Source organism: Cetorhinus maximus, chromosome 1 (assembly GCF_964194155.1).
Source record: "Cetorhinus maximus chromosome 1, sCetMax3.hap1.1, whole genome shotgun sequence".
Lineage (NCBI taxonomy): Eukaryota > Metazoa > Chordata > Chondrichthyes > Lamniformes > Cetorhinidae > Cetorhinus > Cetorhinus maximus.
The window spans coordinates 7,444,907-7,469,859 of NC_135879.1; the positions used below are offsets into that span (position 1 = coordinate 7,444,907).

Here is a 24,953-nt window from a genome sequence, read left to right on the forward strand (position 1 = left end):
AGTGTTTCTGTGTTTCTCCAGCGATATAACACAACCCTCTTGCACTCAGCATCAGCATTAAAGTAATCATGAAGGAAGAAGAAAGAACTTTTACAACTTCAGAATGTCCCAAAATGCTTCACAGCCATTGCAGCTTTTGAAGGTCTGTCAGTTTTGTAATGCAGGAAGCACAGCGGGCAATTTATACACAGCAAGCTCCCACAAAGAACGTGAGAGAAATGGCCAGATAATCTGTTTCTAGGGGCAGAATTTTCCCCATGACGGGCGGGCGGGCAGCCAATCGCCGCCGCCGAAACGGGCCCTGCCGCCATTTTAAGTGGGCGGGCCAATTAAGGCCCACCCAGCGTGTCACCCGACGGGAGGCGCTATGCGCTTCCTGTGTGGGCAGGGGGGGGATTCCCCAATTGCGAGAGTGCGCACATCTCCCTGAGGCAAAGTGCTGCCCCAGGGAGATTGCTGAAACTCTGTGAAACTCTCAAAATAGAAAAATTAAAAAATCATTAACATGTCCCCCCTCATGTGAAAAATGTCACACGAGATGGGACCTGTTAGTGAAGAACACAAACAATTTATTAAAAGTTTTTAAACCTGATATCAAACCTCATCCCGCCACTGGATGAGGTTTGTTAAAAAAAATCACTTACCCACCTGTCTGTTGGGCCCCTGTGCCAACCCGAAGTTCGCACGGGCCCCTCAAAATCCTGGTCGATTGGAGAGTTAATGGCCTTAACCAGGCCTTTAATTAATGGCGGGCGTGCATCCCGCTGCATAGCGCACCCGCCGACCGAAATATCGTGATGCCTCGAGCTGACGTCGGGACGCTCGCGCAATGTCAAGGCGCGACATTTTAAGCACTGGCGTGTGGACTCCGCCACCTGCACGCCAGCCAGAAGATTCTGCCCTATATGTTGGTTGAGGGAGAAGTGCTGACCTGGATACTATTGAGAATTCCCTGCTCCTCTTCAAGTAGCGTGATGGGGATCTTTCATGTCCCCTCAAGAAGGCAGGTGGAACATTAGTTTAATACTTCATCCAAAGGACAGCACCTTCAACAGTGCTGCATACCACTGGAGCGTCAGTCTAGATTATGTGCTCAATTCTTGGAAGCTGAAATTGAATCTACAACCCATTGATACAGCGGTAAGAATGATATCAATTGTGCCATGACTGACACTTAGCATAATTGTCTCTCTTAAGCTCCAACATTGCAGATCTTACAACCGGGATGGGAGGAGTGTGCGAATTATCCAGCCCCACTACTCTGCAGGTCATACCATTAATTTAAGTGTTTAATTTTCTCACCGAAATGGTCAATTGTGTACCTATACCTCTCGTACCCAGAGGAAAAGAGACTCTAACCTGGATTCTTTCAAAAATTTAGCATGATTAATTTATTTGAAAACAAAACCTCTTTTAACAAGTTGCAAGCATTGGTTAACACACAATTGTGATCGAGAAGTATAACTATCTATCTCTTCCTAAAGAATTCCCCCATTGCGTGCACACACACACACACACAACAAATAGATAGAGTCTCTCTGCAGAGATGGCCTTTAGAGGATGGGTGTTATAAAATGAAGGATAAAGTCCGCAGGGTCTAGACGCTGTTGACCTGGAATTCTCCTGTGCGATGAAGGGCCGCTTTCCATGTGATTTCCAGCGAGTTACCAACCTTCCTTTTCAGTTTTTTTTGTCCAACAATTAAAGTAATTATTATTCAAAACAAACAACCAGATCTTCCTCAAGTACCATAAAGGTCAGATGATTTCTTGGAAGAGGCCTGCTTGCTGACAGTTCCAAGGTGAATTGATGACCTTTTAAAAAAAATCCCAGATTAACACCCAAATGTCCAGGTCATGCCATGTCCTTCCATTCTGAAAAATTCAGTCTGGAGAGATATGATTCTGAAACATATATAAGGTCCAGCTTCCTTTTCTGCATACGAGCCATTCTGATGTTTTACCGGAGTACGATTGTCAACATTATTATAGCAGGGATATTGTGCGGGGAGTTTTGGATACTTGAGGGGCCCATGCCAGCCTCAAGTAGGATTCTCCCAAACATCAGAGGAAAGACTTATATCCTGTCAACCTGGTTTAACTTTGGTTCTGTGTCCCAGAGGTGACATTGTTGCAAGGTAACCGAGGCTGTGCTGATAATTCTGGACATGAGTGAAGGTTCTCAGCAATTCCATCTTTAGAGGACACGGCAACAGTATAAACCCTTCACCTCCAACATCATCAGTCACGGTGCTGAGCAGGAAGCTGATTGCTCACCTGAATAAGCTTTTATTGACCATCTCTTTCTGTGGTATCTGCTGATGTTCATGGGTTAGATTTTGTGGTATTATAATGTCTGAACTATTTGGCTTCAAGCGGGTGTTTAATATATGTGCAGTAGGACACTAAATGGTAAAACTATGTCACGATTAAAGTCATGTTTCACATGACCTTCCAGGTTTCAGCTGAAATGTTAAAAATGAGGCCCTGTCTGCTCTGCAGGCAGGTGTAATAACCCCACGGCACTATTTCAGAGAAGAGTAGGTTATCCCTGGTGTCCCTCGGCCAACACCACTAAAACAGATTATCTGGACGTTATCACATTGCTGTTTGTGGGAGCTTGCTGTGTGCAAAATGGAAGCCATGTTTTCTGACCTTATAACAAATATTTCATTGGCTGTAAAGCTCTTTGAGCTCCTGACTTTGTGGAAGGCACAAAATAAATGCAAACCCTTTCTTTTGTAGGGGAGATGACATCAAAGGGCTTAGTACAAGCAATGCGATATATGTCAGAAGGAGCAGATTTCTAAAGGAAATGAAAGGTTTAACTTTCAGAAGTCCTCCACTGATTCTGCTTCATAAAAATTAAGGGTATATATCGTGAACAAATAACATTTAGGTTCCTTTAGCCTTTAGGTTCCATTTGGAAAAGATTCCTGTTTAAGGGAATTTTAATGGATGTCCAATAATGTGACCTCTGTTTGAATCCCTCTGTTCAGGCTTCCATTCCTCTGCCTGTTTCAAAACTGTTCTACTCTAACCTGATCAACAGCATTCGGAAAAAGATTGAGTGAAGATCAGGATATTTGAAAAATATGGTAGAAATATACATTTACAAAAAAGGCAACAATAATGATATTAAACATTTTTGCATCAGCGCATCTGCCATTCATTAAACACTCCACAAACATGCTCGGGCAAAAGAGACATTAGAAATTAGTACAAGTGAAAACAAGTGTATGTTTTGTGCTTAATAAAAACATTTTGCCTTGATGACAGGAGGGTCAGTTTGGTTTGATGTGCTCTTGATCCAGAAGCTCTTCCTGTTGAAGGGGAGCTGAGTAGACACACGGGATAAACGACGTTAAATCTGTGAGATCCTACCTTTGGGAAAAGATGTCTCTGTAGGGGCTGCCATGCTGGAGAGCGATGCCATATCCTCGGTCTGCCAGGGTGTTGCCAACAGTGAATAAAGAGCAGTCAGGGCTGTTCAGGGCAATGTATTCCAACACTGCCACATCCCAAACGAAGGCATAATTCCCGGCTTTCACCTGCGAGTTAGAGAATAGATTTCAGTCAAACCCAACGCCGCTTGATCCGGCCTTTCTTTTGCATCCCTCCTTTTGTGGGTGAAACATTTGGGAGAAAAGCAAAGGAAGAGAGAGAAAAGAGAAAAAACTTGATTGCCATTGCCAAGCTAAGGTAGCACTACAATTACGTCAAGTCGACTTTTTGTGCGTTTATCATATAAAAATACGACTGCATTCCGGAGGATATCATTTGATACTGAGGCTCCAACTGAATAAGAAAGCTGTGTGTTCAGAATTATGAAGGGTTTTGGTAGAGCAAATAGGGAGGAATTATTTCCAGTGACCAGAGGACACAGACTTAAGACCATTTGCAATTGTTTTAATGCAGGGAGCTGTTATGATTTGGAATGCGTTACCTGAAGGAACAGTGGAAGCAGAGCCGCCGAGGTTGGACGCAGAGGTGGACGGGGCCTAAAAATACCGGTGCCAACCTGACCCTGTTCCTGGCGTCGGCCATTTTAGGGCAAGAGGGTATGGGTCTCATGAGGCGGGCAGTCAGTTAGGCTCATTGGGAGCCTTGTTGATAACAGTTCAATGGTCAATGGTGCGATGGGGGTGGGGAGGCTGGGGGGTGGGGTGGGGGGGGGGGTGGGGGGCAGAATACCAGGGAGGTGCCCTCCCAGTTACTTACCCTTTACTACAGCCTTCTGTTCCTTTGAAGCTGGAAGGGTTCTGATTGGCCCTCCAACTTCGAGAGCTGCCTGTTGTCCTTAATTCGACTGGGAACCTGTCTCCATGCCGGTTAAGGGGGCACACCATCAAAATCCCAAAAAGTCATGTTCCTCCTCCCAAGGGCAAATTTGGGATCTGGATACATTCCCGGATCCTACTCCCCACCTCCAAAGCAAAAGTTAAGCCCAATATTTCAAAAGGGAATTGGATAAATACGTGGAAAGAACATATTTACAGGATTCTAGGGAAAGAGTGGGACTTAGATGGTGGGGGATGGACTAATTGAGTGGCTCTTTCAAAGAGATGGCACAAGCACAAAGGGTCAAATGGCCTCCTTCTATGCTGTATGAGTCTATGATTCTGCGAACAGCTTGCACTTATACATCACCATTAACATATTAAAATCTTCCCGAGGTGCTTTCTAGAGATAGAGAAGGAGGTACCAGGAAGTTTGGGTGGGGGGAGGAGGTGCAAATGGAAATCAGTAATTACCCATACATCCACTGTTCATCCTATCAATAAATGACGCCTATTCATGTCAACGTGAGGTACATATTCACACTAATGTTCTGCAGCACACGCACCCAATGAAAATCTGTCAGTTGATAAACCAGGAGCAGTTTCTATTTCAAATAGCGGGCACCTGAGATGGAACGGCCATTGATAGTTAATGAAGGAACCTTTTCCCTTGACTCAGAGAAACTAACTTATAGGGAAATTATCTTTGGAGATGTCCTTATAGAGCTTGTCATCTTTGCAGTTCAGGCTGAAATGAACAGAAGTCATGAAAAGTGCAAATAATGATCAGGTTTCTTCCCTCCCTTACAGGTCCGAAGCTGAACTTTTTTTCTCTCTCTCTTTCTTTTGGGTGTCACAGTTGCCTGTAGATACGAAGATAAAGTGATAGTTGAGACTTATGAAATTTAAGGGTAAATTCAGTGCTCTTGTGTTCCCAGTGGGGAGTTAAGATTAAAAGGAAGATGTCTGGAGAACTGGTGCTGTCATCTTTATTGCATTTGTGCAAGGGTCACAGTACACAGGACTACTGTCACAACATCAGATTGTATTTATATATCACCTTTCATGAAGTGAAATGCCCCAAAGTTCTTCACAGGATCATTATCAAAGAAAACATGACACTGAGTCACAAAAGGAGATATTACGGCAGGTGACAAAAAGCTTGGTTAAAGATGTAAGTTTTAAGGAGCATCTTAAAGGTGGAAAGCAAGATAGGGAAGCAAGGACCTTTAGGGAGGGAATACCAGTTAAAGGCATGGCCAACAGTGGTGTACTTATGAAAATTGGAGATGCTCAAGTGGCCAGAATTAGAGGAGCGCAGATGTCTCGGACGGTTCTGGGGCTGGAGGAGATTACAAAGATTACAAAGGGAGCCGGGGAGATGCCCATGGAAGGATTTGGAAACAAGGATGAGAATTTTAAAATCAAGGTGTTGCCTAACCGCGAACCAATGTAAGTTAGTGGGCACAGGGGTGAAGAGGTGAACGCGACTTGGCGTGAGTTACGGCATGGGCAGCAAAAGGTTTGGATGGCTTCAAGTTTATGGAATGTGGGAAGCCAGCCAGGAATGAGTTGGAATTGGCCAGTGTAGAGTTAACAAAGGCATGGAAGAGAGTTTCAATAGCACATGAAGTGAAGCAGGGGCTGGTTTATTAGACGTTACTGATGTGGAAATAGGCAGTTTTAGTGATGGCACGGATGTGTGATCAAGAGTATGTGAATGGATATTGGATTGTAACCAGTCTAGTTGTAAGAGGTTAAGAGGAGTGTAACAGAAATTCGTCTGGACCCACTGCTGGCAAGTGCTGTCTCAGGACCGCCATTTTGTGCTGACATTAGAGGCCCAAAGCCTGTGGTAAAGTCCTAACTGTTAACTCTGTTCCTCCCTCCACAAATGCTGCCAGACCTGCATTTTCTTGTTTTATTGCAGTTACTAAGTTGGCATTGCATTATAACCTGAATCAGTTCAAAAATCTGTGTCAGCAAATGGCTTAATGGATAGCACTCTTGCCTCTCAGTCAGAGCTTGTGGGTTCAAGTCCACTTGAGCACGCAAGTCTAGGCTGCCATACCAATGCAGTACTGAAGGAGTGCTGCACTGTTGGAGATGCTGTCTTGAGGATGAGATGTTAAGATGAAGCCCTGTTTGTCCTCGTAGGTGGACATAAAAGATCCCATGATGCTATTTCAAAGAACAGCAGGGGAGTTACCTCTGGTGTCCAGACCATTATTTATCCCTCAATCCCAACTTCACTAAATCAAATCATCTGGGTATTATCTCGTTGCCGTTTGTGGGAGCTTGCTGTGCACAAATCGGCTGTCACCTTTCCTACGTTACAACTGTGACTACATTTCAAAAAGTACTTCATTGGCGGAAAAGTGCTTTGGAATCTCCTATTAGCATGAAAAATAGTAAATAAATGCAAGTCTTTCTCTTTTTTAAAATATAAGACTTCTCATTGATGGTCGTGGTCCCTGTTTTACTGTCATTGCATTAAAAATAATCAGTTGATTTGTTAGAGAAGATTAGCGACCACAATGCAACATTTCTTGGCAGAAACTGACAGGGTAACTTTGTCCACCCCAGTTGGCACACTGAAGAAAGTTCAGAGATATCAACAACTTTTGCATAGGTGGTACAGGGATATTGGGATCTAACAGCATTGAATTAAAGCAGCAATGCTGTGCGTATGACAAATGGTGGATGAAAGGAAATGAAATGTGTGTCTACTCTGAGGCCTAGCTTTCGCTGATTTAACTCCACTTTTCATCTCTGATATTTCTATCCTTTCATCCATTCCCTAAAATAAGCCGGGCCGCTGAGCAATCTGGCTGCCACATTAACTCTGCCATTGTTGTTTGGACTGACGGCGCTTCATGGTATCAACAAAAAGGCTGTGTGCCAATGCCTGATTCTCTTGAAAGGCGGTGCCATTCTCTCGGCAAGACATCAAAAGGTTTCATTGCTCATCAGGTTCCCAATTCACCTAATTGTATCGCATTTAGAGTAATGCTCAAATACAAAGAGGGAAAACGCCGCTGTTGAAACTCCCTGACTGAGCAGATTCATCAGCACCTAAAGCCGTAAAGTGCTACATTATACCCTGTCAGGTCTTCATGCTTCAGTACATATGCAATTGACACATTTAAAATCAGAACATTAGGTAGTTAAGGCAATGTCCCCATTACAGCAGTTGATTGAGATTCATTTGGCTAGTCTCCCAAAAGTCTTAGGTGAATTTGTGTCTTGGTGATGAGATGAATTCCTAATGCTGCAAAAACATTTTCTTAACTTCCAACTTATAAGTACATTGAGAATGATACTTGTATAGTGCTGATACATCCTTAAAGTGGCAACATCATCATAGAATAGTGTGTTGTAAGATACTTTGGTTCTGCATTAATAGCTGTATCCAGTTCACGGACATGAGCTTAAGCTTTGTCCCAAGGCCAACACTGTCGTCAGAAAGCTCGCACAGCTCTGGGTGATGATGAAAAATTGTCAATATTGAATTAGCCGCACATTATATACCCCATCTATTTTTTTACCTTTGAAGTCAAAGGGTGAGGTGTATGTTGTATGGTCAATTTGATGTCACCCAAACAAATCAAGAATTGCGATTGAAAAGAGGTCTGGAAGTTAAAATCAGTCAGGCTTCATGCTGGCCTATCTAGGTAATTTGAGAGAGTGACCTGCTTGTGGCTTCAACCTGCCAGTCATGGTTCAGTGGCACAATTGCTTTGGGGCAGACAGTTGTGGGTTCAAGCCCCACTTCAGAGACTTGGGGGGGGGGGGGATTTTGCATTTTGGGTTGGAATCCCCAGCGTTGAGGTCAAATGTGGGTCATGACCCTGCTGTGTGGGGAAACCAGTCACCTGCCAGTGATTTTTCTCGAATTGGCCAATTCGTAGCCAGAAGGCAGGCTCACCATCCAATTATGGGCAGTGGGGGTGGGGAGAGGAGCCGCTCGAAGCTGGGAGGGCTGATAGAAGGCCCTCAGAAGGAGCAGCAACCTGCAGTTCGGTAAGAGAGAGAGAGAGGAGGCACCACCATCATGAAACACCCTTCCTGCACATTTTAAAAGTTTCATATTAAAAAATGGACTCATCAGCGGGTCCACTGTTGGGGATGGACAACCCTGATCTGCTACTGGAAGGCTGCCTCCGGGCAGATGTCTAGTTCCTGACTCTCTGGGGGTCCTTGCAGGCCAACTGGAAAACTCCAGCCAGCCTCTGACAATAGGCTTTAATAGGCCACTAATTCCACATAATTGGTTAACTGCCTTTCCCCAATCCTGCCTCTGGGAAAATGGCTCAGTGTTGGGATGGTGCTGGCAAAATGGCACAAATGTTTGCGCCTGCTCGCCTCACTACTTGCCCCTTGTGTAGGGGCAAAAATCCTGCCGCTGGGCACGGAATCAAGGCTGACAGTCCAGTGTACCACTGAGGAAGTGCTGCACTGTCAGAGGTGCCATCTTTCAGAGGAGATGCTAGATGGAGGCCTGTCTGCTTTCTTGCATGTATAGGAAAGACCCATGGCACTAACGAAAAAGAGAACGGAGTCACTCCCTCCCCCCACCCCGACCAGCATCACTTTTACAGGTTATTTGTCCCCCTGCTGTTTGTGGGAGCTTGCTGTGCACAAACTGACTGCTATATTCCTTACATTATAACACTTCAAAAAGTACTTTGGGTGTAGGGCACTTTGAGATGTCCCGATGTTGTGAAAGGAGCTAAATAAAGGCAAATTCCTTCTTTCTTAAACAAATCATCAGTGAATCAATAGGGTCCCCGCTTCTCAACACGCTCCTAGCTGTCATTTTAACCACTGTTTTTAAGAGCTGGTCGGAGGACACAAGAACTGGGGCCCTCTGGTGCAATTAGGACCCCGGTACCAGTTTAACTCCAGTAAGCAAAGCCAGGATCTCTAAAAAAAGTCTGAACGGGCTCTCAATTTTCAGATTTCTAAGTGTAAAGCAACGGCCAATACAACATTGAGAGAGGGCATTCTCAGCCAATCCCATTCAAAAAACAGCTGGATTAAGTGGGCATTCATCTCACTGCTGTCTCTGGAGAGTCCCTGGCGCAGAATAGCTTACGTTCAACCACACTCCACTCTGCTCTTCATTCACACCCTGACTGAATTGCTTTTTTTTATTCATACTTGGGATGTGAGCGTACGAACATACAAATTAGGAGCAGGGGTCGGCCATTTGGTGGGAAGGGTACCATGCCTTTCCTCTTGAGGCTGAGTGGCTTGCTGGGAAATATCAGAAGGTGGAGCCGGAGTCACATGTAGGTCAGACCCGATTGGTGACGGCAGATTTCCTTCCCTGAAGCAAATGGCTTTTTATGACAAACTGCGCGTTCCACGATCATTATTAACGGAGGCTAGCATTTCATTCCAGATTTATTAGCCGATTTAATTTAACTGTCCCATGGTGGGATTTGAACTCATGTCTCTAGAGCATTCGTCCAGACCTCTGGATTACTAGTCCGGTAACATTATGACTAGGCTACTGACCGCCTATTAGTTATATTAAGCTGAGGGAGCTTTTGGCTCCAGGTGTTATCATTTTCAACATATTTCTTGTGAAATGCCATCCTCTGAAAAACTTTTCATTGTACATATTAGCTGGAAATTGGAAGTGCTCTGTGGAGCACATGCTACCTGGTTGGCTATGATAAGGCAACATGGAAATGAAAGTATAATTATTTATTTTATCACTTCTTTGCAGGTGAGCTTGCCTAGGGAACATTTGGGCTCCAATCCATTTAAAATCAAAGGAACTTTACAGTACAGGACCATTCGGCCCATCAAGTCTGTGCTGGCTCTGTGAAAGAGATGTCCACAGTCCAGTTCCTCGTACCTACTACGATCATTTTCTTTGGAATATTTATCCCATTTCCTCTCTCAAAGCTGTTCGGCGTCCTGCTCGGGTTTTCGTTTCTGACAAGTCTCCACAACCAAAATAAACAGCCTCGTAACCCAAAGGAGTAGCGTTATCAGATAAACTTTGACACCGAGTCACAGGAGAGATTAGGTCAGTTGGCCAAAAGCTTCGCCAAAGAGGTAGTTTTTAAGGGGCATCTTAAAGGAGGGAATAAAGGTAACAGGACAGGGTGGTTTAGGGAGGGAATTCCAGAGCTTAAGAATGAGGAAGCTGAGAACATGGCCATGACTGGTGGAGTGATGAAAATTGGGATGTGCATAAAGCTAGAATCGGGGGAGCATAGATCTCTCAGAGAGTTGCAAGGCTGGAGGAGGAGAGAAAGGGATTTGAAAACAAGGATGGGAATTTTGAAATGGAGGTGTTGCTTAACTGGGATCCAATGTAGATCAGCATGCACAGGGATGATGGGCGAATGGGATGAGATTACGGGTTGTAGAGTTTTGGGTGACCTTAGGGTTATGGGGGGGTGGAAAGTGAGAGGCTGGTCAGGATTGCGTTGGAGCATCATCTTGCCTGAATTGCAATTGGGAATAGAATTTTTACCTCATTGCTCCCCCTCCCCTCTCTCTTGAACAGGGGCATTAGGACTAATTGAAGGACCTGTTTTCAAAATGGTGAGAGGTTTTGATCGAGTACATAGAGGAAACCTATTTCTTGTGGAGAGTGGATCAATGACCACAGGTCAAAGATTTAGAATCATTAGCAATAAATCTAGATGGGAGATGAGAAGAAGGTTTTTCCACTCAGAGAGTTGTCGGGACCTGGAACGCTCTACCTGAAAATTTGGTGGAAGCTGATTCCATGGTCAATTTTAAAAGGGAGTTGGACAGATACTTTAGGATGAGGAACTGACAGGGTTACAGTCAAAAAGCGAAGATGTGGAACTAATTGGATAGCTCTTTCTAAGAGCCAGCACAGGCACAATGCAGCAAATGACCTCCTTGGTAATTTGTATAGTTCACTACTGATATCCAAGCATCAAAGCAAGTAGGACACAGGACTTATAAACAGGGGTAGGTCATTCAGCCCTTCAAGCCTACCTCAGCATTTAATAAGATCATGGCTGATCTGGTCATGGCTTCAACTCCACTTTGCCTTCTGCCCCCACCCCTGGCCTTGGACTCCCTTGTCTCTGCCCAGGTGCCTCCAGCTAGAAGCGAGAGCCCTTTGGGAGCTTCCTAGATGTGCCTCCGTACACTTGCTAACCATCAGGAAATCCTCTTTAGTCTTAATCAGATCTGTTCCAGGTCTGGAGTTAATGGTGCAGAATTAGGAAGTTTCTTTTAAAATTTGTGGATTGTTCCAATAGGTGCTTTTAGGCCATTTTAACTGTCAGGAATTGAGGCAAGACGTGTCGGTCGGAAACAGGAATGGTAGAATTTTACAATTGTTAATGGGTTAATTGGAATTGATTGAATTGTAGAGTTGATTGACTTTGACGATTGGGTTAACTGGATAAAACATGGTCATGAGAACTCTGTCTTGTTGGTGTATCGGTAATAATTACACACGTAGCACGATAGACCAGCCTGAGCAGGGAGCGGTAAATCATGGACTGAGACTGGAGACGGGGATGGTGATTAACCTTAATTGATTCAAACAGTTTGGCTCAAGGAGAAGAACCGCCTAGAAGCTTGGTTGCTGAAGCTCGAAACATAATTTTGTCCACTATTGTGTCGAGATAAAGGTGCTGAGATGGAGATGTGAGGCAGTGCTAACTAGGTCAGCTATGAAGAAAACACGTGAAAGCTGATGAGATAATGAACTCGCTTATTACAGCCAAGCTGTATAAAAGTGCTCGCCTGAGGACAATGGACACTGCAGCTGGAAACCGGTGGTCCAGTCAACCATCGGAAGGTGCAGAGGGACAGGACGTCCATTCCCAAGCAAAGGCAAACTCAAAACTGCTTGGGTGAGAATATTGTTAATGCATCTGATGATCAAAAAAAATGTTGCTGTGTTTAACAAGAATATTTTGCTTTTGTCTGATTCATTGTCGTCTAGAGTAAGGGTTCGAATCTAAACTTATTAAGATCTTTAAAAGTCCTTATAGGAGCAGGGCTTTCTCACAAGGCCTTTCTCACTTAGCACTTTCTGGAGAACCTTTGTTCCAGAGAAACAAAAAGTTAAAAATCAAACTGAATTTTGCAACAGGATGGTTAAATGTCAGGCTTGACCCAATGTCCATACTTTTTCGCTGAGTCAGAGGGTCATGTGGTAAATCCTCATTCCCCGATTCTAGACTGTCACTTGAGTGTTGTATGCAAGGGTACCAGGCACTCAAAGCAATTGCTCTACTCGGAACTCAGTCATGGCAGGAGGGCAGTGGAAATGTTTTAGGGATGTCCTCAAAGCATCGCTGAAGAAATCAAACATTCCCGACGAGTCATGGGAGTCCCTGGCTTGTGACCGGCCAAACTGGCGAAGACTCGTCCAGGAAGGCACCGAACACATCGGGAGACTCTGTCGGGAACACACAGAGGCGAAGTGTTGAAGGGAGTGCACAAAACTCAAAACAACCCAACCCTCCAAGAACCACCTGCCCCGCAGTCTGTAGATCGTGCTCTGGACGTAGCAGACACTTCAGAACTTATCGAACCAGAGTGGAAGCAAATCATCTGCCCACTTGGGAGCATGCAAGGAGTGGTCCATTGTTGCCTTTAAAATGAGTTTGTTATACTGTGGTTTCCGCCATCTTTTCAGGCGGATGTAAAAGATCCCATGGCATCATTCCAAGATGTTGGAAGGGACTTTTCTCAGGAGTCCAATCCAACATCTATCCCTCAACTGAAAGCAGTAAACACAGATCGAATGAGCATTTATCACATCGATGTTTGTGGGACTTCATTGTATGCAAATTGGCTGTTGCATTTTCCTACATTACAATACGACACTTCAGGACATGAAAGTCATGATATAAACCCAAGTTCTTTTTGGTAATGCATTCATAGGGTTAACTTAGCTTATGAAATCAGACAGAAGGCTTCCATGGCAATAAGTGAAACTTAAAGTATCATGAAGAGGAACACTGCGCAGATCTATTAATAACATGAAGCATGGCTGAATCCAGATTGCTGGTTCAATTTACGTGACAAAGTTTGTGAAGTCTCTGCACCTACCCCTGTGGGTAATCAGTCAACAGTGGCTGCGGATCATTGATTGGAAAGCGTTTCTGAGAGAAGTGAAAGACCTCTTCATGTGAGCAGCTTATCTGTTCACAGGCTGCATTTCAATGCACATCATTCTCGCTATGTCCTTGGTCACAATATTTTTAAACTCTCCCCTTTTTGCGCCATTTTTTTACTACTGATTCCTGCTCCTAAAAAAACACACACCAATCCATGGACTTTCTTAATGATACAACTGGTGCTTGGGATCTGAAGCTTAATTTATGTTTGTTTGACGGATAGCCACTAAGGGCACTAAAGCATTTCCCCAGCAGCTACTTTGGTTTTGGATTTGGAAATCCATTTATCTAATCCCCCAGAACCTTTTAATATGGAACTTTGAAGTTTGATAACAGTGAACCGATGGGGTGTGCTCTGTTGATTTAGATGGAGATTATCGTGCGTCTGATGATGTTCTGAATCTCAAAATTGGATTGGAGCTGTTCTGACAAGAAATAGACAGATTGGTTATTCAGAAGACAAGCTGGTTAATTAGTCGACAGGATGGTTAACCAGTGGACGGGCCAGTTATTCCATGAACAATTTAATTTTTTTAGTGAACTGAGTTCCCAAAATGTAGATTCAACACCAGACATCTATTTTTTAAGAATATTTTTAAAAAAATATGATTTGAGTGTTTCCAATGTATTTGAATCATCTGCAGAGCCAACCACTGTAATTCCAGAATAAAAATGAGAAGTTCTGGGGGTACTCAGCAAATCTGGAGGCATCTGTGGAGGGAGAAACAGAGTTTTCGTGAAGAAGAGTCATATTGGACTTGAAACGTTAACTCTGTTCCTCTATATCCACAAGTGCTGCCAGACCTGCTGAGTACTTCCAGCACTTTCTGTTTTTATTTCAGATTTTCAGCATCTGCAGTGTTTTGCTTTTATCTCATAATTCCAGTCATTTTTTTCTCTTTCCAACACAGTTTCGTGTGCAGTGGAAAATTAAGTTACGCATCAGCGCTCTGTTTCTTGAATAATAGCTTAAACTGTACAGCAATTTTGGGATATTTGGGGCAGAACTTATTGCAATGAGATAAATTTTATTTCTTGCTCTGTTGATGTCTTGCACTTGTATCTAAGTGAGGGCAGCACTATTAGGCTCTTGATGCTGCCCAAATAGTCAATTAAATAAACAAGCAGGTGATAGAAACTTTAGATGGGACACCACCTGACTTGTCTTCAAATGGTCCCAAAGGATCTTTTGCCAATGTCTTATTGATTACATTGTTAAGGTTTAATGGCAATAACATTGTTAAACAGGTGATGGGTATTTGCACACCTTTAAATGGGGATAGCTGGGACACTGGGTGCAGGAATAGTTTTGACTGTGAGCTAATTCAATAAACTTGCTCCAACAAAGAAAGCAGCTGTGTCTTTGATTTAACTTTATCAACCCTGTGTGGATCTGAGTGACATCTTTCATTCCGATCTAAGCAAGGTATCATTTTCACCTGAAAGGGCCTGTCCCTGTGTCTCCATGGAGCGTGAACTCATAACCTTCAGATTTATTGGTAAGCGTGCTACCAGCTATTCCAATGCCGTTTCTTTACCAGTAGTGTGACTGTCTAAATGTAATGCTTTTTAAATACCCATTCCCTTTGTGCAGCAACTGTTGGCACAAGAACAGACTTTAATGATAGTGAGCTGAGCTTTTGAAGAGATAAATCCTATGAGTATTTGAATTGTGAACTTGGATCCAGATTAGTGGAATCTTTCAACGTTTACATGTGATGAGGAGTGATCTGAAGTGAATGATATTTGAAAATCAAAGCACTGAGAGAGCTCTGTTTCAGGCCTCTTACAATCTCATTCCTGAAATATGGTTTACTGGGAAAACCTGTAGCGTTTTGAAAATTCTTACTCTGCAAAGTGTGCTTTTGTGAATTTGTGACCAAGCTCACTCTTTCTGCTCATTAAAAAACAAACCTTCCTTAGCGTGGGTGAAGCTCGAAACTTAGAAATGAACACTGAATTAACAGAAGAAGCAGCTGCTGGGGTTGGAGAAGGGTCCAAATACGAAGTAAGAAGGGAGGCAGTGCTTTCACAGGGCTTTGCATAGACATATGCATCTTATTGTCAGCTGTGGCTCAGTGCTAAGCAGCATCATCTCTGGGCTGTATTTTACCTGCCCCTGTTTCAGCACCCATCTACACCCCCACGTTATTGGGGTGAAGGTGGCTGAATTCTCGGTCACTGTTTCCTAGGCCCGGGTTTCCCTGTGGTCAGGGTCTGAGCCGTGCCTCAGCCTGTCTGCATTGAGGTTCCAAACATTATTTAAGGATAGTATTAGGAGGTGATGGAACATATTAAGTGTAATGAGGATGGAGTAAGACTATTATTGGAGATTAAATGTAGTATTTGGTATTAAGGTATGTGGGCTATATCATTAATACAGGGACTGCAACTGCACATGTGCAGGAAGTGCACCCTCTGCAGATGAGGAGTCACCAAATACAGCCTAAAAGGAATGCAGTGAAATTCTCTGCAGTGTCCTGCCCAATGTTTACCCCTCAACTGTATGACTGTTACCTGGTCATTACCATATTGCTATTTGTGGGTTCTTGCTATGAGCTGTGTTTCCTACATTATATAAATGCAAATTCTTTCTTCTATTATCCATGCTGCTACATCACCAGTTTCAGTTGTGTGGTGGTGTGAATGGTGACTGTTGTTGTAATATGCCTTTAAGAGATATCAGCATGACATCACAAGAAGCGACGTGTGTCATGTGATCCATTCATAAATTCACTTTTGCTTTGAGCAGAGCACAGCGCACACAGCTCTGATGTCTTCAAGCATTATACCTATGTATAGCTGTTCTCATGTGCCTAGTGTTCATACATGAACCCAGCAATCTGTTTAACCCAATCCCTTATGAGTGATTGGTGCCTTGTGTTTTTTTTTAAAAGAGTAAATAAGCTCATTATGATAACACGACAACTGTCAAGCTCTACCAGTCACTGTGGAGAAGGCAATATTCAAAAATGGACATGCGTAACCAAAGAATAATTTAGCCTGCCTTCTGTATTATCACTCTATTCCCTATCTAAATAATGGACTGTGGGTTCCCTCTCAGTGACTCTGCTAACTGCACTTCTTCAATATTGGACTTGGTCTGCATAAGCACAGGAATTATATTGCATAGGATTACATAGTATATATGGCACTGGAACAGACCATTTGGTCCAACCATTCCATGTCAGTGTTTATGCTCCAGTCAAGCCTCCTCCCATCTTTTGTCATCTGAATCAAACATTGTAACCTTCCCCCTCCATATGCTTGCCTAGCTTCCCATTAAAAGCATCTATATTATTCATTATCCATCACTCCCTGTGGTAGCAAGTTCCACATCTCGTCCAGGATTCTCTTAAGGTTAACTTGCAGGTTGAGTCGGTAGTTAGGAAGGCAAATGCAATGTTGGCATTTATTTCGAGAGGACTAGAATATAAAAGCAGGGATGTGCTGCTGAGGCTTTATAAGGCTCTGGTCAGACCACATTTAGAATATTGTGAGCAATTTTGGGCCCCGTATTTCAGGAAGGATGTTCTGGCCCTGGAGAGGGTCCAGAGGAGGTTCACAAGAACAATCCCAGGAATGAAAGGCTTAACATATGAGGAATGTTTGAGGACTCTGGGTCTATACTCGATGGAATTTAGAAGGATGAGGGGGGGATCTGATTGAAACTTACAGAATACTGAAAGGCCTGGATAGAGTGGACGTGGGGAAGATGTTTCCATTAGTAGGAGAGACTAGGACCCGAGGGCACAGCCTCAGAGTAAAGGGAAGACCTTTTAGCACAGATGAGGAGAAACTTCTTTAGCCAGAGAGTGGTGAATCTTTGGAATTCATTGCCACAGAAGGCTGTGGAGGCCAGGTCATTGAGTGTATTTAAGACCGAGATAGATAGGTTCTTGATTGGTAAGGGGATCAAAGGTTACGGGGAGAAGGCAGGAGAATAGGGTTGAGAAACTTATCAGCCATGATTGAATGGTGTAGTAGACTCGATAGGCCGAATGGTCTAATTTTTGCTCCTATGTCTTATGGTCTTATGCTTACCATTCTTTGGGTGAAAGTTTCTTCTGAATTCCCTATTGGTGATTATCTTATATTGATGGTCTTTACTTATGATCTTCCCTTCAAAAGGAAACATTCTCTCTGTATCCACGCCATCAAAATACTTCATAATTTTAAAGACCTCCAATGGATCACCCCTCATCCTTTATTCAAGGGGACATCAAATTTGATGTTAAGGCGACAGAGGGCACAGTGCAGGTTCATTAGGATATGAGAAGATACGGAATTAAGAGTAAAAAAGAATTGAAGTTGTTCTTATTGGATGTTTTGGTAGCAGCTTTTAAAACCATGAAAGAATGGGCCAGGGTGCATAGAAATAGATTGTCTAGAATGAGGGGCATAGATACAATGCAAGAGGTTTAAGACCGAGCGCAGGAGAAATGGTTTTACACAGAGAATTGAGAGACTGGAATGAACTTGTGGAGTTAAAGGTTAGAGCAGGGATACTTTTAAGGAGGTGTTAGATGGGCGTTGGAAAGAAAGGGAAGAAGTGAAGTGGGCACAGTAGATTAGGACTACTGCCCATGTGAACGCTAAACACCCCCTTTTCCATGTTGTGATTTCTATGTAATTCCATGTACTCAGTTAATTGCTCAGAACTGGGAAAGCAAAGAAACACTATAATTAGCCATCATTATAAACTGAGCCTGATTCTGCCCCTGCCTCAACCCACTTGCTACTGAAACCATCTGTTCTACTGAGCAGTCTCCCATCTTCTTCTGTAAACATTGGCTCATCTAAAACTTATTGGCCACTGGTTGAAAAATGTCTTGAATGTAAACTTCTTATCCTTGTGTTCAAATCCCTCCACTACCTCCTCCAACCCTCTGAGATCTCTGCACTCCTCCAATTCTGGTCTTTCAGCATTCCTGATTTCCATCACGGCCATGCCTTCAGCTGCTGGCTCCTAAACTCTGGAGTTCCCTCCCTAAACCTCTCTGCCTACCTACTACTGATTTTTAAGGAGATTAAGAACTCTGTATAATTTAAAATCGGAATTTTTAAGCTGCTTTGATGTTTATTGCAGAAATAAATCCTTTGTTTTCCTAAAACTGCCTCTACAAAAAGACCTCTCCCCCAGCTGATAACTTCCTATCTGCTCTCTGCAGATTCTCAAAGAACTTTTATTCAGATTTTGTTTTGCTTTTTAAATTAATCATCCACCTGTTTCCTGCACATAGAGCATAGGCCACGAAAAAAGACAGACTTGCATTTATATAGCACTCTTCACTCATATAGTGCCCTTCATTTATATAGTGCTCTTCATGATCACAAGATATCTTAAAGCACTTTACAGAAAATTAGGTGCTTTTTGAAGTATAGTCACTGTTGTAATGTTGGAAACATGGAAGCCCAATTGCACACAGCAAGCTCCCACAACATCAATGAGGTAAGGATCAGATAATCTGTTTTTGTGATATTGGCTGAGGAATAAGTGTTGGCCCAGGACACGGGGAGGAGAACTCTCTCTTCGAAATAGTGCTGTGGGATCTTTTACATCTATCCGGGTATATGGGGACTTGGTTAACGTCGCATCAGAAAGATAGCGCCTCTGACAATGCAGCACTCCTTCAATCAGAAGTGGGGACGTTTATTGATGATTGCACAATATTCAGTACGATTCGCGACTCTTCAGATACTAAAGCAGTCCGTGTCCACATGCAGCAAGACCTGGACAACATTCGGGCTTGGACTGATGTGGCATATAACATTTGCACCACAAGTTTTTTTTTCTTATTCGTTCATGGGATGTGTTTATTGCCCAACCCCAATTGCCCTTGAGAAGGTGGTAGTGAGCTGCCTTCTTTAACCACTGCAGTCCATGTGATGTACAACACCCACAGTGCTGTTAGGGAGGGAGTTCATAATTTTAACCCAGTGACAGTGAAGGAATGGCAAAATATTTCCATGTCAGGATGGTGAGTGGCTTGGAGGGGAATTTCCAGTGGCGGTGTTCCCATGCATCTGCTGCCCTTCTCCTTCTAGATGGTAGTGGTCACGGGTTTGGAAGGTGCTGTCCAAGGAGACTTGGGTGAATTCCTGCAGTGCATTCTGTAGATGGTACACACTGCTGCTACCGTGCGTCGGTGGTGGAGGAAGTGACTGTTTGTGGATGGGGTGCCAACAAGGCAAGCTGCTTTGTCATGGTGTCAAGTTTCTTGAGTGTTGTTGGAGCTGCACCTATCCAGGCAAATGGGGAGTATTCCATCACACTCCTGTCTTGTGCCTTGTAGATGGTGGACAGGCTCTGGGGAGTCTGGAGGTGAGTTACTCGCCGCAGGATTCCTAGCCTCTGACCTGGTCTTTGTGGCTAGTCAGTTTCTGGTAGGTGGTAACCCCCAGGATATTGCAAGTGGGGGATTCAGCGATGGTGATGCCATGGAGTGTCAATGGGTAATGGTTAGATTCTCTCTTCTTGGGGATGGTCATTGCTAGGCATCCTCTGAATGAATAAATTAAAAAATATATATATACTGCACTGGGAGCATCAGTGTTAGCTTTTGTACACAAGCCTTGGAGTGGGACCAGATAAGATTCAGATCTTACAGCCGGCAATGCATGCCAGGAAAGGCCTAGACAGAATCATGGCTTTCAGTCGGTTTTAGCGAGAAGAAAATGCCTCCAGAATTTAATGGATGGTTACTGAATTATTGCTAAAGCATTTACTGTGAAATGGGAATGGTAATGGCTGGCATTATGTTCTACACTGTAAAATTTTACTGATTATATTTGACACAATTATGCATGCATGAAAATGCATCACTCTGAATTATTTTAGGAAATTCAATGTTTACAACTGTTGATCTGACAAACATGGGATTTTATCAGCTGTGAAATTTTTAAATGCTTTATCTCTTACAATGGAATATAAAATCTGGAGGCAACGAGTAGCACATTCATATCCGTTGCAGGTCACACACTATTGCAAGTTATTGAGTAGTGGGAGAGCTCAGCAGCTTGTCTTCGTTTATAAAGTTAGAACATTTCTTATAGGTACGAGTGCTGGCGAATTCCACAATTAATCTATCCCACAATTAATCTATCCCACAATTTTTTTTTTTTTCCTTACCGTTTGTTTGGATTACAGTCAATTCTTCCTAAAGGCTTGTCACAAGCAGTTTGGGGCCATCTTAGATAAGAGTTTAGTTTTCACTTGTCTACTCATCAGCTGCATGAGTCACGACAATCTGTACTGACAGGCTTAAACTAACAGGCCATGTATACACTCAGACACCCATGGGCTATATGCTCCTCTCTCTAAATGCGATTGCTCAGCAGAAAACCCTTAATGTCTCAGTCAGAGCAAAATCCATGTCGGAAATAAACAAGCTGTGGTCTATTTTTCATGGCCACCGAATTCACTTACCCTCTTTTGGAGTATCCCTGGTGATGAAATGGCTATGTTCTCGGAGGTTGGGGAAAAGATTTTGTGGCGATTTTATGGGGGTCTTTCTACCTTGACAGTGTTGAACTTGCCTGTGACTGCCTGATGGGCTCTGAGAGACCACCGGGTTACTTTTGACCCCAAACTCAGTGAGAGCTTCTGAGGACCAAAGTGTGAGATTTCTTTGTTTGCCATTATAATGGACAGGAAGAGAGAGCAGTAGGAGAATAGGAGAGAATGCAGGAAAGGAGAGTGAGGGAGAATGGGAAGGGGTTATGCATTTCAAGCTGTTGTTCCCCAGCAACAGATGGTCCATAGGACTGAGAAAGCGAGTGAGATCCAAGGGGTTGTGGCAGCAGAGAAGGATCTGGATCATAATCCTGGGACTTCTGCTGAACCCTATCCTCAACATCGCATCCCTCCACTTCCTCATTCTCATCATCACCATCTCCAACACAGTCCACAAGAATACATTAAATAGGTGCAGGAGTAGGCCATATGGCTCCTGTCTGTTCTTCCATTTGATAAGATCTTCTATCTCAATTCTACTTTCCTGCCCTATCTCCATGTTCATTATTGTCACTAGACTAATAACCCAGAGGCACAGGTTCAAATCCCACCATGGCAGCTGGTAGAATTTAAATTTAATTAGTGAAATCTGGAAGTGAAAGCTAGTCTCAGTAATGGTGACCATGAAACAATCACTGATTGTCATTAAAAACCCATTTGGTGTACTCATGTCCTTCAGGGAAGGAAATATGCCACCCTTACCTGGTCTGACCTACGTGTGACTCCAGGTCCACAGCAATGTCGTTGACTCCTAACTGCCCTCTGAAATGGCCTCGCCACTCAGTTCAAGGCATTTAGGGATGGATAACAAATGCTGGCCTTGCCAACACCTCCCACATCTCATGAAAGAATAGATTAAAAATCTATTCATCTTAATTTTGAATATACACATCTGCAGTTCTCTGGGGTATTGAATTCCAAAGATTCACAACTCTCTGAGTGAAGAAATTTCTCCTCATCTCAGTCCTAAATAATCGACTCCTTATTCTAAGACTATGATCCCTAGTTCTAAATGCCCCAGCCAGGGGAAGGAGCCTCTCAGTAAATACCCTGTTTCAACTAGATTTTGGAATAAATTCCCCCCAGCTCCTTTCCATTATCACTATCCTTATTCCTCGTGCCCCCCTCCACCCCTCCCTTATTGCTGTGTGGGTCTTTAAGAGAGAAGAGCATTAAATGAGAATGGATGAGCACAGATTAAGGAGGCAGAGAAGATTCTGGACCTTTTTGGTCATCTGCCACTTACCAGGGATGACACAGTAAATGTGTAGGCGTGTGTTCACTAACCCACTCCCTTGAAAACCAATCACCCCAGATATCAGGAAAAGCTAGATAAGTGCGTGAGGAAGTAAGGAGTAAAACAATAGGGTGAGATGAAGTAAGGTGCAGCAGAAACACTGGCATAGACTAGTTGGGTTGAATGGCCTGTTTGTTTGTGCTGTAAAAATGCTAACATATATGCTAACGGACTCTACTGTTTATAGCAAGATCAGCACCTGACATTATTGTTGGGTGCAGCTGTAGTATTATTGGACCTGTGGAACTGTTGGACACAAATTGTGGGAGTAACTTTCAGTGGATCACCTCCCAATTTTCATTCTAGTGTTCTACAAAGGTTGTGTGATTAGCTCTGCGAAATTATCTCCCAGGCAGTGCAGTTGAAAATTACCCACAGTATATCACCTAGTTTCTATCAAGATAGCAAGTTGGTACAATGCTCTGAAGCTTTATGGTACAGTGCCAAAGAATTCTTGGATATGCATTGATGTAACTTTCTAGCCCTCAGCAGTTCTATCAGATACTAAGCTGTAGCATGACCTTCTGAAGAAGACAGATTAAAATGGATCAGGGGATACCCTAATTCTACTTCTGCATCTCTCAGATGGTTTGAGTATTTTAGGCATAGCATACTTGGAAAAGGGTGCACTGCAAACAGTGAGTGTCACCTAAGTTAGGTGATGTGATTAGAAGAAGTAAAAGTTATTCTAAAAGCCTTTCCAAAAATCCCCAAATCTTCTTTAAGAGGTAGTAAGGCTCTTCCCACACCCACTCCTCCCCCAACACCCACTTACACAAACTATTTTAATTAACGATGTGGTCATTAGCTGGAGGTTTTGTGATGAAGCAGTTAGCATTCCTGCCTCTGTCAGAAGCTCCAGGTGAGAGTCGCATCCCAGGACTTGATGGCCAAAGGAAGGCGCGTTCATAACGCGGCCAAACGGGTTGAGTATCAACCTGTAAATCCTTCCAACACACGCCAACGGCGGGCGGCAAGAGTGGGAGAGATTCCTAGTCAGCCATGTGATGGAAAGACAGTTGGAGCCTCTCCCCTCACCATCCATAGCTCCAGGCTAGATCATGCATGTAAAAGGGCACATTGCCAACACAACTCCCATTCCCTGAGTGAACTGTAACACAGCACAGCCACTATCACACTGCTGTCTATGGGAGCTTGCTGTTCCACAAAGTGATTGTCACATTTCCTACATTACAACAGTGACTACACTTCAAATGTACTCGGCTGCAAAGCATTTTGGGTCTCCTGGCTCTTGAAGGACGCTATATGAATGCAAGCCTTTTTTCTTTCATTTTTGCCTGATGTTTGTGAGAAATTATGGAACACTTGGATGGGTTTTCAACTTGCTGCTTGTTATTGTGAATTGTCACCCCCATTACAGAGACCACATTTTGCCGTTCACTTAAATGGAAATGAAAATCAAATGCTTCCCATGGCAGACAACAATCTGTAATGCTGGATTCCTGCCCTCGAGCAACTGGAGTATTTATTTCAAAGCATTATGTTTCACAAAATGTTAGCCTGCTTTTAGAGAATAGGAATGTGCCACCATTTCAATTGCAGCAAAAATTGGTGAACTCATTACATTAGCAAGCGGGATGTATCTGACTCCTTCAAAAACACAAGATAGTTACCAATAAACATGATGGGGAAATCAGAAAAAAACATCTTTACCCAAAGACTGGTGAGAATGTAGAACTTGCTACTACACAGAGCTTGAGGCAAAACCTCGAGATACATTGAAGGGGTATAATAAACATGTGATGGAAATGGAAATAGAGGGATAAACTGATGAACAGGGCTGGGAGGAGGCTTGTGTGAAACACAGGTATGGAGTTGTTGGGTCGAATGCCCTGTTTTTAGGTTGTAAATTCTACGTATCCACGTGCAGTCCCTCAGTGATATCATTCGAAAACACAACATCAGGCACCACATTTCCACTGATGACACTTGGCTCTATCCTACCATCACAGCACTGTTCCTAATTTGCCACATTGCTTGTCTGCTGTCCAATATTGCATGAGCGGAAATTTATACCAAGTAAATTTTGGGAAGACTGAAGCCATGGCCTTCGGTGCTCATCACAAATTCTGTTTCGTAACTACCGTCCCCATCCCTGCCAACTGTCTGAAGTTGAGCCAGACCATTTGCAACCTTGGTGTTTTGTTTGGTCATGAGATGAGCTTCTCAACACATGTCCACCCCAAGACTGCCTGCTTCACCATCTGTAACATCACCCCACTATGACTGGCCTCAACTCAACTATAACTGAAACCTTGTCCATGCTTTGTTACCTCACCTCTAAGCTTGACTGCTGCAATACTGTCCTGGCCGGCATCCCCTCTTCCACCATATAAATTTGTGCTCAACTACTACTCTGTTGCCTGTATCTTAACTCGAACCAAATCTTGCTCACACATCATCATCCCTGTGCTTGCTGACTTACATTGGCTCCCAGTCCAATAATGCCTCAATTTTAAAATTCTTAGCCTTGTTTTCAAATCACTCCATGGTCTCATCTCTTCCTACCTCTGTATCCTCCTCCAGCCTTCCAAGTCTTTGAGATCTCTGCATTGCTCCAATTCCGGCCTGTTGTGCATCCATGATTTTAATCACTCCACCATTGGCTGTCCTGCTTTCAGCTGCCTAGGCCCTAAGCATTGGAAATCCCTCACCAAGCCTTGCTGCCCAAACTACTCTCTTCTCCTTTATGATTCTCCT

General features: G+C 43.5%; 1 protein-coding gene across 3 annotated transcripts in view; it reads right to left on the minus strand.

The window, feature by feature from the left end:
• grid2 (glutamate receptor, ionotropic, delta 2) overlaps positions 1–24,953 on the minus strand; it is a 928,012-nt gene that overhangs the window by 66,392 nt on the left and 836,667 nt on the right. For all 3 annotated transcript variants that reach the window (XR_013580586.1, XR_013580577.1, XM_078570739.1), the window contains exon 14: positions 3,384–3,550. Coding sequence is in view for 1 of the 3 variants with exons in the window: in XM_078570739.1 (XP_078426865.1) it covers positions 3,384–3,550 (167 nt within the window). In the remaining 2 variants the exon portion in view is untranslated. The remainder of the gene's footprint in view (positions 1–3,383; positions 3,551–24,953) is intronic.